At 40.1% G+C, this 16,454-nt stretch overlaps 1 protein-coding gene across 2 annotated transcripts in view; it reads right to left on the bottom strand.

Annotated features, from left to right (window-relative positions):
- Positions 1-16,454, bottom strand: part of ced-6 (PTB domain-containing adapter protein ced-6) — a 96,436-nt gene that overhangs the window by 13,404 nt on the left and 66,578 nt on the right. For both annotated transcript variants that reach the window (XM_072302826.1, XM_019049291.2), the window contains one exon: positions 9,451-9,515. In XM_072302826.1, coding sequence (XP_072158927.1) covers positions 9,451-9,515 — 65 coding nt within the window. The remainder of the gene's footprint in view (positions 1-9,450; positions 9,516-16,454) is intronic.

Here is a 16,454-nt window from a genome sequence, read left to right as displayed (position 1 = left end):
TGTCGGAGAACCTGACCCCTCCAAGTATCGATACATTTTCATAGGTTTAAATGGAGAAAAGACAATGTTGCCAATTTGCTGGATCTGCCAATGTGCTCGAGCAGCTCGTTTCAAACTTTTGGGCCCGAGATCGACTCGTCTGTTCTCTCTCTGGTTCAGCAAACAGGAGTGAAAACGCGGTAGTTTTCTCTGACTTCAACGCGTGATTGCCTGGAGAGAAAACTCAAGGCAAACGGATCAGCCTCTCCTTATTCCAGCTCCAGCGTGACCAAGCACAGGCGGCGGAACACGGTGGAACGAGCGTGTGAAATGTTGACCAAAATTGCAAATTATAATGTTTATTCATCGATCAAGGGATGATTCACGAGGAACATTTGACGAGAAAACCAACGAAAACATTTTTCTGACTTCTTTGTTTTATATCGAAGAAGATATAAGCGTTTACGGATTCTGCATTGTGTCCAAACTTTCTCGTTAGCTCGTTCCACTGAGCGGCATGACGTCTATTCCTTTAACTGCGAACGGAAAAGTTGTTTTTCCTTTTTCCCAGCGATCATGCTTTGGACCTGCGATCTGACTAATATTCCTCTCATGTTGCCAATTGTAACATCGGATATACAATCGTTCCGTTGGAAATCAAAAAGTAAAAAAAAAAAAAAAAACCAAAAGGAATTAGGGATTCGGGACAACGGCTCGGAGACTTAAACGCATGGTAGAAATTTTGGCGAGAGCTGAGGAAACCTAATTGTTTCAATACAGGGATCATGGAACTGCTTATTGAGAATGATATTTAATTATTGTGCATTATTATATATGCAGAGATAGGCCTTATGGAGCTGAACCGTGGACGTTCCACCCGCTCTATTTAATTATCTTTTGAAGTACCTTGAAAGGGTCAAGTGACAAAATCCTAGTTCTAATTGGTGGGAAGGTACGTCGCTTCTCGACAATCATAGGTCTCTGAAATGGACTACATTTTGCTAGAGTACCTTTATAGACAGAGTATGGCCACTCGTATCTTTTAACTGCAGGAAAACTGTGCCGCTTTTTGATTGGTCAACGAGTTTTACGGCTTCATGATGCTCTTACGGCCGTAAATAAACAAACAAGATGGCGACCCGCCGTAACATTGATAAGAAAGCTGAAATTTGAGAAAAATTTCAATCATACGGCAGTAGCAATTTAAACTAGCATATCTACGAATAACAAATGAAAAACACATGAAAACACTGTTAAATCGCCCATCGCCTTTATCACAGGAGGATGTAAGATGTACATAACCTCCTATGTGCTTGCTGATAACAGCCATTTTGTTTGTTTATTTACGGCCGTGAGAACATCGTGTCAGCCTATTTTCTCGCGAATAATGAAAAACCGGCACAGAAATGGCCATTCTCTGTCCAGAAAGGTTCTCTACATTTTGCAATTAGAAACTACAATATCTGGCTCAGTTTAGAAACGCTGTGTATACCATTAGTTTTCCTAGGCTTATGAGTGTTTTTACGGATGGGCTAGAGGTTGTAAGTTCCTAAATGCAAAATGTAGTCAAAATAACGGGACAGAAAAATGGCCGCCTCGTCAAAGAAAAAAAAAACATTCGACACTGATAAACTTAGCTGAAGAATAGCGTCACGCTTGGTGTGGATTTGCTACCGGTCATTAGGATTTACCAACTTCCGGTGAGAATCTTATCTTACCTTACTATAATAAAAAAAGCTAGGGCCTTTATGGTGTGTACGGCTCTATTGGTCGACGAATTAACCAATCGGGAAACGTTATTTGATAATCGCGGGAAATTTAAAATCGAAGGAATCGGAATAAGACGATGTAAACCCCTTGGGGCTACCCCACCTGGCATCCAAGGGGCCCAACCTCTAAGGTTGGGCCGCCGAGCGGCCAGGAGGCAAAGCCTCCTATTTTTCTAAAAAGAGAGAAAAAAAAAAAATCACGGAAAACAGGAAAATCCGGAATTCCCACTTTTTCTTTTCCGCGATGTGATAAGATGTGATGCGATACGGTTCCGTTTGTAGAACATGGTCCGCACTAACATGATAATCAATGTCGCCTTGATAAGGAACTTCCTCTACAATTTCCATGCGGAGATATTCTGTTCCTAGAGCTCCCTTCCTCTGCATGATTTCTATATCCTTGCTTTCAAAGGATGCGCTATAAAATATAGGGAGAGGGGGGAAAAAAACCTTATCTCCAATAATTTTCTTTTCTCTTTGGCCGAGAACTCGTGTCATTAACAACTTCAAAGTAGTTGATGCGGAAAACTAATCCGTTCCTACATATTACACTCCACAAAGAACCGTGTAAGTAGAAACAATAGGTGCATTTAGTGTAACAAGTCAAAATGCGTGGTAGATGAGTTGTTTTTACAAATCGAAGGTGAAACTGCAAAACGCGAATCTCGTAGTGTTGCTTCGAAGTATCCGCTCCAATTTTATTTAATCAAACAGTGACGAACCAACACCAAGACTAGAAATTTTCATGGAGGATTCTTCACAGAGAGTGGAAAAATCAAAGAAGTTTTCAAGACACACGGAGAAGAAAACCTCGTGCGTGGGACCCGAAGTTTAGGTCATATGGATCTCTGAAGTTTTCGGATTGAGCATCTGAACACTTTATATCTAGCTGTCGAGGTTCGGATCACACATCTGAAACTTCAGTTCTTACATCTGAAGTACTTCAGATGTGAGAACCGAAGTTTTTCGGATGTTAGAACCGAAGTTTTTCGGATGTGAAAACCGAAGTACTTCAGATGTAAGAACTGAAGTTTCAGATGTGTGATCCAAACCTCAGCAGCTGGACCTAAAATGTTCAGATGCTCAATCCGAAAACTTCAGAGATCCATATGACCTAAACTTCGGGTCCCACGCACGAAGTTTTTTTCTCCGTGCATGATGTTGAATATTTTTCTGTACAACAAATAAATTACGACAAGAAGTCTGCAGCGTCGCAAAAAGAGATTTGCGTTTTCGCAACACCACTGTCGAAGTGAGGATTCATGACTCATTATGTTTCAAAGCTTCAGAGGTCCTCGGTATTTTCCACATACTCGGGGTTTTTTTGAAGCTGGGCAAGTCGAAGGAAGAGGTTTAAGGTAGACATCTGACAGAGAACAATATAACATTATTTTCTTCGACCCATTTGCATAAAAAAGTAACGAGCAAATCAGAATCATTTCCATGCAAGACATCGTCTAGCGCTGAGCCGCGGGTTCTACCGCAACAAAGAATCGAGAGAGCTGCATTGTTTCATCCTCATTCCCGTATTTTCGTCGCTGACACATCAACTCGTGTTATCTGTCATATTCCGGGGTCCACATCCTGCCCTGGCCTCGCCGGCGGTTAGGGGGGGGGGGGGGTGGGGGCTGGCGTGGCGTGCTTTGCGATGTATCGAATGATCTGGCATTTAAACCTGGTATAGAATCGATTGTTAAGGTGTCCGCTGCCAACACCCTGATTAACGCTCCTTGGGTGTAAATGACAGATCAATCGATACATCGCAAAGCACACCACGCCAGGGGGGGGGGGGGGGGCTGGGCATTTTGGGTGAAGGGGATAATAACTCTCGCCATGAAGAAGTGAGGGCCTCGGGTTTATTTTTTCTTCTTCCTTTTTTTCTATCTGCTTTACGAGTATTTACCTCACATTGTTCCGTTTCTGTGGCTGCCAATTGCCAGCATTGTTGGCGTACGTGACATCACGTATTGACAAATCAAGCTCGAATATTAGCGCACAGGTGCCGAACGATGATGCCGGATGAGCCGAGCACACGAAAACAGCAGCGGGTCGATTGATGAATCGTTATCGAATGATCTTGATCGATAAACTTCTATCTTAACAATGCTTTTAATCGATAGAAGTCATTCGATATTGATCCAACGATCGAGCGGGCAACTGGAACTGCAATTTAAGCGCCCCAATACTGAATTACAATAATCTCACTCCATGAACTTTGCAAAACCAACAGATCATGCGTAAACCTATCGGTGGACATCGTTCACTCGAAGCTCGCCTTCAATTTTGCCGCGTAGGCAAAAAACGTGCGTGAAAGCACGAATAGTAATCTATTCGGAAAACGAATATAGCTCCATAAGCTTCGATTAGCCCATTGGTGGATATCCTCTTTGAATTCATGCCTTATCCATTGTCTTATATCTGCAATCATGTTTCGTTCTCGAAATTCTATTCTAAAATAGATGATATTTGATCCCTCAAACTAACAAAATCGCAATGTAGGAAATTTTTTGCTGGCGTAACGTAGGAATGTTTAAAGTTTAGTCGGTAGCTTACACTTTCTATACTATAAGCTCCAAGACCTCCTAATTTTGCGAAACTGGTAACGCTTAGTTCCAGCGTTCTACCGGGCCGATTTTCATGATTTTTGCGGCTATCGACGGGCAATTGTCTCTAGATAAGCCAACTCTTTTCAGATTTTCAAAATATGGCCCAGGTTTTTTTATATTACGTGGTAAAGTTGCGAATTCTCCCATTTAAACAATGTAAATTTATACTTTTTGTCATAGTTCGTTTGAGCGTTTTACCGGGCCGATTTCCATGATTCTTGCGTAAATCGACAGGTAATAGGCCCTAGATGAGCCCGCTGTGATCAGATCTTGGAAAAAGGACCCAGGTTTTTTTAAAATCACGTTATAAAAGTGAGTGAGTTTACAGAATGCTCCGGTACTGCTACCGCTATGCGCGGGAGGATGCGCAGTGGTCGAGGAGGTTGCGCAGTAGCTGTGTAGCCTGCGCATCAGCTCTACACTTATCTGCACAAGATTCGCGCCGGAGACCTCACGTCGAGCGGTGGCCGAATCGTCTAAGACGTCGGATACGTCCACATTGTACTCGGTGTGGGTTCGATCCCCGATTCACAAAGTCTTAATTATTTCCAGACTATCATTATTCATTGGTTTATTGTAATATTTCATCAAGCAGTCATTCCAAAACGCGTCCTTTTAATTTTAAAGTAATTTTAAGTAAAGTTTAAAATTAAAGTATACCTCATATCGTAATTTTTTAGGGGAAAAATAAACCTAACACTGATTGGAGGGTAAAAATAGGGCCGCGAAGCGGCCCGTTGATGGCGCGGAGCGGCTTCAGGGGGTTGGGCCGCGTAGCGGCCAGGGGGCTTAGCCCCCTAGTGTTTTTATATTTAGTCTTGACGCCTTAATTGGCCTCGCAGGAGGTAAAACAATAGATCGTATTCTATAAAACGAACATGTGAGATAGTATCGATATCGATTGGTTCAACATGTAAACCAATCCTCAAACGTCAATCGAGTATAATCTGTGGAAATCGGTTTTTGTGATAGACTTCTCACTTTTAGGAGTAACATACGGCAACGAAAAGTGAAATTGTTCTGAATTGAAAGTGGGAATTTTCTCGTTTACAGCTTCTCTACCTTAAATCCTAAAATTTTTGTTTGAAGTTATCAACGATACATCGAACCACTATCGAATCCGATACATTGATAAATTCGACTTTGGTACCGGCAACGGATTGGTCGGTGATTTTTCACTCGGGCTGGCAGCGTCGCGGGAAAACGGCGACACTGAGGAAGGAGCGTCTCCTCCGAGAGTAGGAGAAAGTCGCATCAGTCTAGTGGCGAGGCGTGAATAATCGAATATCGATATTTTCCAAATTTTCCCATTGATGCAGTGGTAAAAAATCGATTATTGAGGTGTTCGTTGCGAGCCTCTTCCAAAGGTTTAACTACCCGAATTTGTTAGATGTTATAGGCATTTCCAATTAATTGTGGTAGTACCGCAACTCAAGTTGGGATAGTGCCGCAACATTTGGGCTAGTACAGCAATTTATTGGGATACTACCACAATTAATCGGGTGTACTTCCACAATTAATTGGGGGTACTTCCACGATTTATTGGGGGTACTTCCACAATTTATTGGGGGTACTTCCACAATTAATTGGGGGTGCTTCCTCAGTTAATTGGGCACAATTAATTAGAAATGCCGATGTAATCCACAAATCCCTATACCTCTTTTTATTTCCGTGTCGAAGTGTCCTCTGATTCTATTATTGTCTGGTACTTAAACTAGTACTTTGACAAAATTTGTTCGATATCTCCGTTTTTGCTTGCTCCCGCTATGATATAGATTCAACTTCAATCACGTATAACATTGGCGTCTTACCTATACGGCCTCTAACGACGTCTCGTTCGAAGACCAATCCACCGACGCAACGCCGAAAGCGCCGGGTGCCAAATGGTCGGCAGATCGTTACAAGGCGGCTTGGCGCGGCACTTGGATTTTATTCGTCGGCGAGTCGTAAAGGTTCATCGCCGAGCCATCCCCGCTTCGCCGTTGCGTTCATCAAACAACGTGCATCGGTGCCAGCGCTGCCCCCGGTCACGGTCGAACCGTGCTTTGCGATACATCGATTGATCTGCCATTTAAACATACGGAAAAGAATCGATCAACAGGGTGTTCGCAACGGACACCTTAATAATCGATTCTTTACCACAGCTGCAAATAAGGGAATATCGATGATCGATCATTCACACCTCGCTACTGGGTCGGACCGGGACCGGAACGGCACGACCCGGTCGGGCGGCTTTTTTTTCGGTGCGCCGAAATGGACGAGACACGCATTCGACACCGGTTCCAGTAGGCGCAAAAAAGACGGCTCCGCGCTGGAGGCCCAGCTAAAATCCCGGTGAATCACCCGAGTTTCGCGAACGGGCAAGATCTGTCCGAAAGAAGACGAGGTCGGAAGGTTTGAACCGTGTTAAACAGAAACGCATCCAGTCGCATCAAGTTTGATCAAGTGGCGAGCACTAGAAAAAAAAACACATTGGATCTAGAGTCCAGACTCTTAAAAACATCGACAAGAAAAACTACTCTTGATTCAACCGGATTTTTTCTTAAATCAAGAACCCAGCCTCTTAATTTGAGCGGATTTCCTTTAGATTTAAGCAAAAATCTGGTTGAATCAAGATTATTTTTTCTTGTCAATGTTTTCAAGAGTCTGCACTCTAGATCCAATGTGTTTTTTTTCCAGTGAGGCGTTAATGATCGATTGTCGATCTTTCTCCATTACAAGGTGTGGTAAAGAATCGACTACTGAAGTATCCGTTGCGAAACCCTGTACATCGATCCTTTTCCATAGGTTAAAATGGCAGATCAATCGGTATATTGCAACGCACGACATGCCACTGGTCTACCGTTTATCACACATTAGTCTGGACGGACGGTTAAGCTTTTGAACTTGCCACCAAAATTACTGATTTTTACGAATGTTGAACTGCTCAAACTGGACCGGCCAAACAACTGACAAAGGCTTGGCCGATGAGCGTCAATCCTCTTCGTTCGACCAAGCACCTAAACTTCCATGGGGAAAAGCATATAATTTAAAAAAAAGAATGAAATTAAAGAAATTCCACTACCGTTGCGACTTGTTCAAAAAGTGATTTCAGAAAGTCAAAGCTTGAATTGGCCTAAACTCTGGAGTGCGCCGTAAGTTGGCATCATCGGCCTAAACTGGGTGACAAGGGTCATAAAACACACGTGTAAGCGTGCTGATGGTGCTAACAGGTGGCTTACCGGAACCGTGGATCCTGCTTGTCGGATTGAGGGAAAAATTCAAGGATTTTCCAACTTTTGGGCAATAATCCGTGATTATCTCTTGATTAGGCAACGTTGCTTAACTTTCCAACTTGATCCAAGTCCAAGAGAGACATAGTTGTCAAGTTATAAATTGTCGTGAAATATATACCCAGATACGAAAAACACTACTGAGACAAACGCTGAACACACCGGGAAAGAACGTGCCTTTATGGTCCAGTTACACGATCAAATTGAGCCATCAAATTGAAGCTCTGATTGGTGGAAAAAGACCTGAGGTGAGGACAATTTGATCTTGTAACTGGACCTTTACAACGAAGGAACACACTTGCAGCTACAACGCTCCCTACTTCATGTACTTGTCTGTGGCGCGTAATGCTTGGCGATGAATCGATTTATCTGACATTTAAACCTATGGAAAAGGATCGATTATTAGGGTATACCTTACTAATCGATTCTTTACCATCGCTTCCATGTCGATAGTCAATGATTTACGCGCTTCACCAGTAGTTTTTTTTTTTCCAACTTGGCAAGGCAAGAATGAGATGAGCTGAGGAACGAGTTAGCATAAGCTCATCGCATTACCGTTCATTGTCAGGGTGGTGACTCATAAAGAGATGCCGGATTGATAATCATCCTTTTCAGTGGGGAGAAACTTGAGGAATTAGAATAATTCTGAGGACAATCTGACGCCTGAAATCGGGATGCATTTGAATCATACCGGGGTCAAAGCACGCTCCGTGGCTTAGCTATCCAATGCGTTCATCTCTCATCCCTGACTTACAATATGAACCAACAAATTGAAAGACCGCTTTTAACTTCCTGCCTATTTTATTATTTTAATGACTCATAATTTACTTGAACAATATGTACACCGCTAGAAGTATTACTTGTCATGATGAAAAACCTTTTACCCACAAGCGGTTTGACTGTCTAAATAATTTAAGATTAAAGGAAACATTTTTTAGGTCAGCAAAACTGATGAAATTTATTTTCATTCTCCGATAGAAACAATGATGAGGCTATTTATAGATGAAAAAAATTTCGTACCTCTACACGTAAAGTTTTACTGGAGGTGAATCATTGATTTAATTAAAAATCGAAGATAAATTATAAATAAATATAGGATGGTGAAATGAAACATCAATAAATTAAGGCCCTACGAGCCTAAAACGGTGAGATATAATATGTATAATGCACTGCGAAACAATTTGTAAATTCTTTGACTATGTTTGTGACTTGGTAAATGTTGTGTCTTTTATTATTATGATTACAATGAATCGTATTCGATCTACCAAACCGGCTTTCCATCGCTGAGATAGTATCCATACTGATGGTTCAAAATGTGAACATAGCTTCAAGAGTCTAACGATTAATTTGTGGGAACGGGTTTTTGTGACTGATTTTGGATTCTTATGAGAACTACATGCCAATGAAAAGTGAAATTGTCAGGAGTTTTCTCTTTCTTAGCTTTTCTAACTTAGATCTTAACATTTTTGTTTGAGGCGATGCTCTATTGTTTTGAACCAAACGATACACCAATCCACCATCAAATACAATCCGTAATAAGTGCACGTGAGACTTGTTGTGTGTGATCCGTTACGGATAGGACCTTGAGGCACGATTCACTTTCTGAGAACTCATCATGAAAACGATATTTTTGCGGAAATTTCTCGCTTATATCTTGTTATTTCAATTTTAATTAAACAATCTCTGGTTAATTTTCCTATAATTGGCTGATAAGATAACCCCACAAAAAAACTTCCCGTCTCGACAAGAATCGACGCCATAAAAACAGTGCCCGTAGACGCCAAGTCAGCGCCAGGAAAAAAACAAACTGTAAATGTTTCTTACCTTGACTAGATAAGCGATATGGCCTCTTTGAAGGGTATCTGGAGGATGAATCCAATTTCTGTTGTCTAAAACACAAGAAAAAACAAAAATCAGCTGTGCAAGCAAAAATATGTAAGTGAAAAAAATTAAAAATAAGTGCAGTTCACAAACATGAACGCCTAGACGATAACAAAGAAAAAAAATGCGCTCAGTGACCAGGCCATTAATATATCTGTCTGATTCTGAGCAGGTCAACATTCGTAGAAATCAGTGATTACAGTGGAGCTCGAAGGATTGAGAATGCTTCCGGATATACTAGAGAAATAAAATCTAAGGATTTTAGAAAATCGGAAATAGGTGCGCTTTAAAAATATCAAATAGATTTGAGAGTTGGACAGTCCAAAATAACCTTGGCGAATATAATCCAAGGAAAGCTAACGATTATGAAAGTTCTTGTTGGTGCACGTAAACATACTCCGTCAAAATTTCTGTTGTCGTGCAAGTTTCCCGCGGTGTAGACAAACTGCCTTGAAATGTTAACCGCCTTGATTTCTCGAATTATGACCATGCTCGCACAGCATTTTTTTAGAAAACCGGGACGGTTTACACGCGAATTCTGAAAAATTTGCGAATGTACGAACTATGAAAAATCGAGGGATTTAAAAAAAATGCATTGATCATGAGTGGCGGTAGCCACCACCGGGCAAGTAACCTATCCTCCAACAATTGGCAACACAGCACAGCCCGGTCGAGGCAACGACACCATAGTTACACGAACTTGGCTTATTTGGGTTTTTAGTTGCGGTCTCAAAAGCTTTTCAAAGCAACGGAGCGACGGATTTTAGAAATTTTGGTGTCTAAAGATGCGTCTTGATCCCGTCTAACGAACTGTTGAGTTTCAAGGAGGTTGATGATTTATTAAACAAGATAATTACGCATATGTGCCTAAAATAGCAAAAAGTATCCACTTTGACCATTTTCACGCTCTGTCAAAGCTATGGAGAATACGAGACATCGGAGCCCTATATAATGTTATATCAAAAGAATTGTCATGTTCCCGTGTAGTGCGCGTTTAAGTTTCATTAATAACCAAGGCATCCTAAGAAAAATATTGCGTCTAAACTGCTTTTCGGTTGCAATGGGCGACCCGACCTGCTGACGTTTATCATTGAATTTCTCGCTTACACTATTCTGGAATGAAATTATGGTTATTTCGAGGGAACATCCTGAAGTTATGAGGATTCTAAAAATTATATATGAGTAAGGGTTTACTTTTACCGTTTAGGCTGTAGCTTTGATTATGTCCCAAAAATCGTAAAACCCGAATTTACTAACACATACACACGGTAGAGTGACAATGTTAGTGCTCTCTGCAGTCAGCATCTCACCAGCGGAACAACAAAACAAACCACGAATGTTAGGTTAGTTCCTGTTTCACAGAGCAACAAAAACGATCGAGACAATATGAAATCATTTGGTTTCAATGATTTCAATCCATTTACGACTTCAACGATGTTTGTGACAATCATTATCATCGTGTTTTACAACCTGGAGCAGAAGTCTATCGCCTCATTGTGAAGTGAATTCTGAATATCCAATCTTAGAACTCGAAACCTCACCATTCTATTCTCTCATTGTTCTCTCTTCATTTTTGGCTCAAGTCAAGCGATTTAAAGTCGCTTCACTAAAATTATGTGATCTTGAATCCATTCAAGAGTGTGAAGCTCACATTTTTCTGGCATTGCAGCCTTTTTACTCCTCAAATTCTACGGATATGAGTCCATTTCGCTCAAGGTTTTTCTGAGCGATACCAAGTGTTTATACATTTAAGATAAGTGAGGTTTGTCTTTTGGTTCTTCTTTTAGCAGTTTTAAAGTAAATTAGGTATTACAGTACCTTCGTCCAGTTTTGTTTCCTTGTTTAATGTTTGTTAAGAGTCTTTCTACGTGAACACTCAAGGACATACATACTTACGCTCAGGTACCAATACCATTGTTTTTCTCTCACGTCAGGATGTACCTTTAAGCATGCTAATTTACCAAAGAAACTCCTCCAGTGATAAGTAATTTTAAGCTTTATTACGAAGTGAAAACCTCTCTGTGTGGTGTCGCTAAATTTCTCAGATAAGTCTCAGTTTAGACACGTAGAACAGACGTTCACTTTTGTCCGTTACGATCCCTGCTCTTATAGCTTCACATCTTACTTTGATCTCTGATTCATCGATTAATGGCACTTTTAGTTCCATTCATCATCAATCATAGTTCAAAGCTATCTCAACGATGAATCATCAAACGTTATATCAAGGAAGACATTTTCTGCTGAAAGCTACGACGGAATTGACATTGCAACTCAACTTACGAAAGCATGAACCAAGACATAAGAATCCGTCTCAAAGTGAACATTTTTTTCAACTCATCAGGCAGTTTAGCAGGTAAGAAATCTACAGTTGATTAATTAAGGATTACCAGATTACATGCACACTGGTTTTCCAACATTTACGGTAGATAGGGATATTTTTATTGATAATGATTAATGACGAAACGAATATATCAATACCATGGCCAAACTGGGAAACTACTTACCGCAATCCACAAAGTTCAGCCTCAAAGACTTTCAGAGTATTTTCATTTCTCTGCTGATAAATAATTCAACATAATTTCTGAAAATTGTGTAATTAATGACTTCGATGCGCAGAATATTCTTTTCTGGGATTTTAAGCGTAGTGGTCACTAACTTTTCCCTGATTTTGGAATGTCCTCTTTTGACATTAGGTGTCTCAGATAAAAATTCTTTTCACAAAAATTTCAAGTTTTTACTTGACTTAATTTTAAGTGTTTAGTCTCTTTAAACTGAAAAGTCCAATTTTTTTACTGGGAGAAGGAATTTCAATGCTCCGCAGCAAAACTACCTGACATATTTTCACAGTGAGGAGGGCTTTATTTCCTAACTTTTACAGAACCTGTCACCCTGTCTATCCCTCAGAAATTCAGTGAACCAGATGAGATTCAATGAGGGTCGTTGATAACTTTACCACTAAATTGATACCGCTTACTTAAAGGATTTTGGAGGGAGCAATTTTACCTACTAACATTGTTGTCAAACAGGGTTTATTCATCAGAGCCCTGAATTGAGGAACCAAGAGAAAATAATTTGTTTTCATTTACTCCTCAAAGATGATACTATGACCATGATGCAGGTCAGTACCTATGAGAACTATATAGATCTCATAAAATTTCAGTAAACCTTGTCGCTGGGGGAAAGATCTAATACATACTGAAGATAATTATCGAATAATGTACTCTCCTAAATATAGACAAAAATTACAATGAAAATGTTCATTATTTGATGAAAAATAAAGTACAAAAATTTTCAGAGTCTCAGAGGACGCCAAGAACGCCAAAAAATCTTAAAATAATTTCCTTTCACAAACAAAAATAAAAATGACACTGAACATTTCTAGCAGGGCTTCTTGATAATCAGAGAACAAAAATTTTGAGAGCTTGACACTTTTAATCCTTACAATTTTTAGATTGTAACACTAATGATGTCTGGGAAGCTATTGAATGCCCTGATTTCCAAACTTCTATTACTCAAGCAGCACACATTTCTTTGGATTTCAATTCCATGGTAAAATTATTTCTATTGCATTGTAGTGTTGAGAATGTTGCCTATTTACTCATTGAAGGAACAATTTTTAGAGCAATTAATTTGAAATAAGTACCTACCGTAGTTGCAATTTATCATTGAATTTCTTCGTATTTCTTTTCTTTCTTCTTTTTCTTTTCTTGGGATTCTACAATTGTATTTCTTTTCAGGGATATCTACAGTTGTGTAGATTTTGATTTTTAAAACTAATCTCTTTTTAAAACTAAGAGAGCGTTGAAATAATTATCACTTACCATGTATAACTTTCTGCAAAATTTGCCTCAGTTGATGTTCTCATAAGTTCAGTTGTAAAGTCAATTCAGCCATAGCTTTCCGAAGAAAATTTCTTCTTCGATCTAACAATTAATGATTAATCGTCGAAATAGCTTTGAACTGATTAATTAAAAATGACAGTCAAGGGTGTAAAAAAATAAGACGGATCCGAGAAACTTTGCTACACAGCAAGGAGATATCCACTTCATAGCTACAAGCATTAAATGGATTACATTTTGCAATTAGGAGCCACTATTTCTGGTCCATTTTAGAAACAGATTACATGCTATTGGTTTCTCTATGCAGATATGTGTTTTTATGGGAGAGCCAGAGGTAATGGTTCCTTATTGTAAAATGTAATCCAATTCCTTCACAAGTGGGGGACTTCATTTGGTAAAATAACAGTTTTCTTGCAAAAATGAGATGATATAAACTCCAAAAAACCCAAAAACTTGGGTAAAGAGACTCCGGGCAAGTCACCATCCTCTTGCCAAAAACCTCCAAAAGCTCTTCTTTGTTCCCCTCTTCAGTGGAAAAAGAAAATATCACACTACGACAGTTTCCATTTCTGTCATAGAGTACCCCAAGCGGACCAAAGAACGGAACTCTTAGTCGTTTACACATTTACGTATTTAACAAAATCTCCAGGAGGTCACAGACAGGCTGGCAGCCCCTCATTGGACCAAAACGCACACCGTACCATTTTTTCCTTGTAGGTATGTGCCTCCAAAGTACATGAAATGACTCCTTGAGGGGCGGGCAAGTTTGATTGAAATTCACGTTGTCCTCTGAAAATGAGCTAAAATTTTTACCTTGAAGAAGAAGAAAATCGAGTTATCATTTTCTTCCATACACGGTAGGTATGCCTATGAGGTATGAGAGGCACCAGGAACGCCTTCCAAAATTATTGATGCAACCCGCACGACTCCGAAGTCAGCGGAAACTTTCTTGAAGCGTCTCCTAAGATTTTCCCTACGCAATAATCCCCTTCAAAAATGAATGATGCAACAAGCGCGTCCTGTTTGACCACGAAAGCTCCTCAGATGAGAAGTCTTTTGGTCTGGTCAGAAAAATATTCGAACTTTATTTTTCATCTTCTCTTCTCATTTCCCGCATTGACGGAGGCGACATTTTTTGGAAAGCATGACGCGCCCGGCCCAATGCGTAAAAAAAAGTGCGAATAGAATATGACCTTCCATTATGAATGATCGTTCAGGAATACTTGTACAACAAAGACGGCACTGTTTATTTGGAAGTGTACAAAGCCTCCTCGTAGTCATAATTGACTTTTTCCATTCTGATCCCGTACTATCAGTTCGGAAATTGGCCTCATTCTCAGTGAGCCCGAACATCTGTTTCCTAAATATTTTTAGTAGTCTATCTACAGGTTGATCCTCAGTGAGAGCATTGGGCCGGGCGCGTCATGCTTTCCAAAAAATGTCGCCTCCGTCAATGCGGGAAATGAGAAGAGAAGATGAAAAATAAAGTTCGAATATTTTTCTGACCAGACCAAAAGACTTCTCATCTGAGGAGCTTTCGTGGTCAAACAGGACGCGCTTGTTGCATCATTCATTTTTGAAGGGGATTATTGCGTAGGGAAAATCTTAGGAGACGCTTCAAGAAAGTTTCCGCTGACTTCGGAGTCGTGCGGGTTGCATCAATAATTTTGGAAGGCGTTCCTGGTGCCTCTCATACCTCATAGGCATACCTACCGTGTATGGAAGAAAATGATAACTCGATTTTCTTCTTCTTCAAGGTAAAAATTTTAGCTCATTTTCAGAGGACAACGTGAATTTCAATCAAACTTGCCCGCCCCTCAAGGAGTCATTTCATGTACTTTGGAGGCACATACCTACAAGGAAAAAATGGTACGGTGTGCGTTTTGGTCCAATGAGGGGCTGCCAGCCTGTCTGTGACCTCCTGGAGATTTTGTTAAATACGTAAATGTGTAAACGACTAAGAGTTCCGTTCTTTGGTCCGCTTGGGGTACTCTATGACAGAAATGGAAACTGTCGTAGTGTGATATTTTCTTTTTCCACTGAAGAGGGGAACAAAGAAGAGCTTTTGGAGGTTTTTGGCAAGAGGATGGTGACTTGCCCGGAGTCTCTTTACCCAAGTTTTTGGGTTTTTTGGAGTTTTTTATTTCACGAGAATTGAAAAAGAAAGTAGGAAAGGCAAGTGTGCTGAGTCGCAAACCAAAATACGTGGTTTCTGAGTTTAGCCGTTGAAATGGAGATGGCTATGTGACAGTTCCTAAGAGATGGGTCAGTACTCATCTCCATTACCTACCAAAGAATACTATTCTCTATTAGAAGCCATGATCAACTATGGAGGAACAAATCTAGTTAAGCGTTTGGGTTGTATGTAAATCTCTTTTCAAGTATTGCTATTCTTCCAGGTGCCGAAAAAAGACGATAAATTTCGCCCTAAATAGCAATCTCACTTAAGTTTCGTGGACATTCACATACATGCATCAAAATGTGATAATTTGCAAAAAAAAAAAAAAAAAAGTATACATATGTGTTCCAAGCCAACAAAAACTTTGTTCAAAAGAGCTTTGAAATGATTGGCTTCTAATTTTGCCCGCCATCGGATTGTTGAACTTTAAGAGAACGAACAGGGTACGTTTTGGAGCATAGACGTCACTTGAAAGGGACGGGGACAGAAATCGTTTTTTTCCCTCACGAAAGAACGTAACTACGTTCCAATGTTGCCAAATTTTCCCTCACAAAATTTACAATAGAAGAATCTTGTGAGGTTTTTTCACTGAAAATTTCGCTAATTCTTTTTCTGATCTCATGCAAAAATCAGAGGAGTTTTGGACACAACTTCCACAGGTACATTTTGGTAGACAATCAAACGGTTTGAGTCAATTTTGCAACCTTGGGATGGAGTTACGATACTTCGCCCAGAAAACGGCGAAATGTGTTCCTTTTCGGGCGATTGCGTTATCCTATACGATTTTCAAGAATTATTCTTAGCACGGGAACTCGATTTCATTAATTTTTTATACATGTGATAGAAACGAGACGAAACTATATGCGTAATTTCTGAAAACAGTCGCAAGGAAGTTTCTCCATACGACGTGTCAAGGGGTGACTGACCCA

Source organism: Bemisia tabaci, chromosome 1 (assembly GCF_918797505.1).
Source record: "Bemisia tabaci chromosome 1, PGI_BMITA_v3".
NCBI classification, from domain to species: domain Eukaryota; kingdom Metazoa; phylum Arthropoda; class Insecta; order Hemiptera; family Aleyrodidae; genus Bemisia; species Bemisia tabaci.
This window is presented reverse-complemented; position numbering and strand designations above follow the sequence as displayed.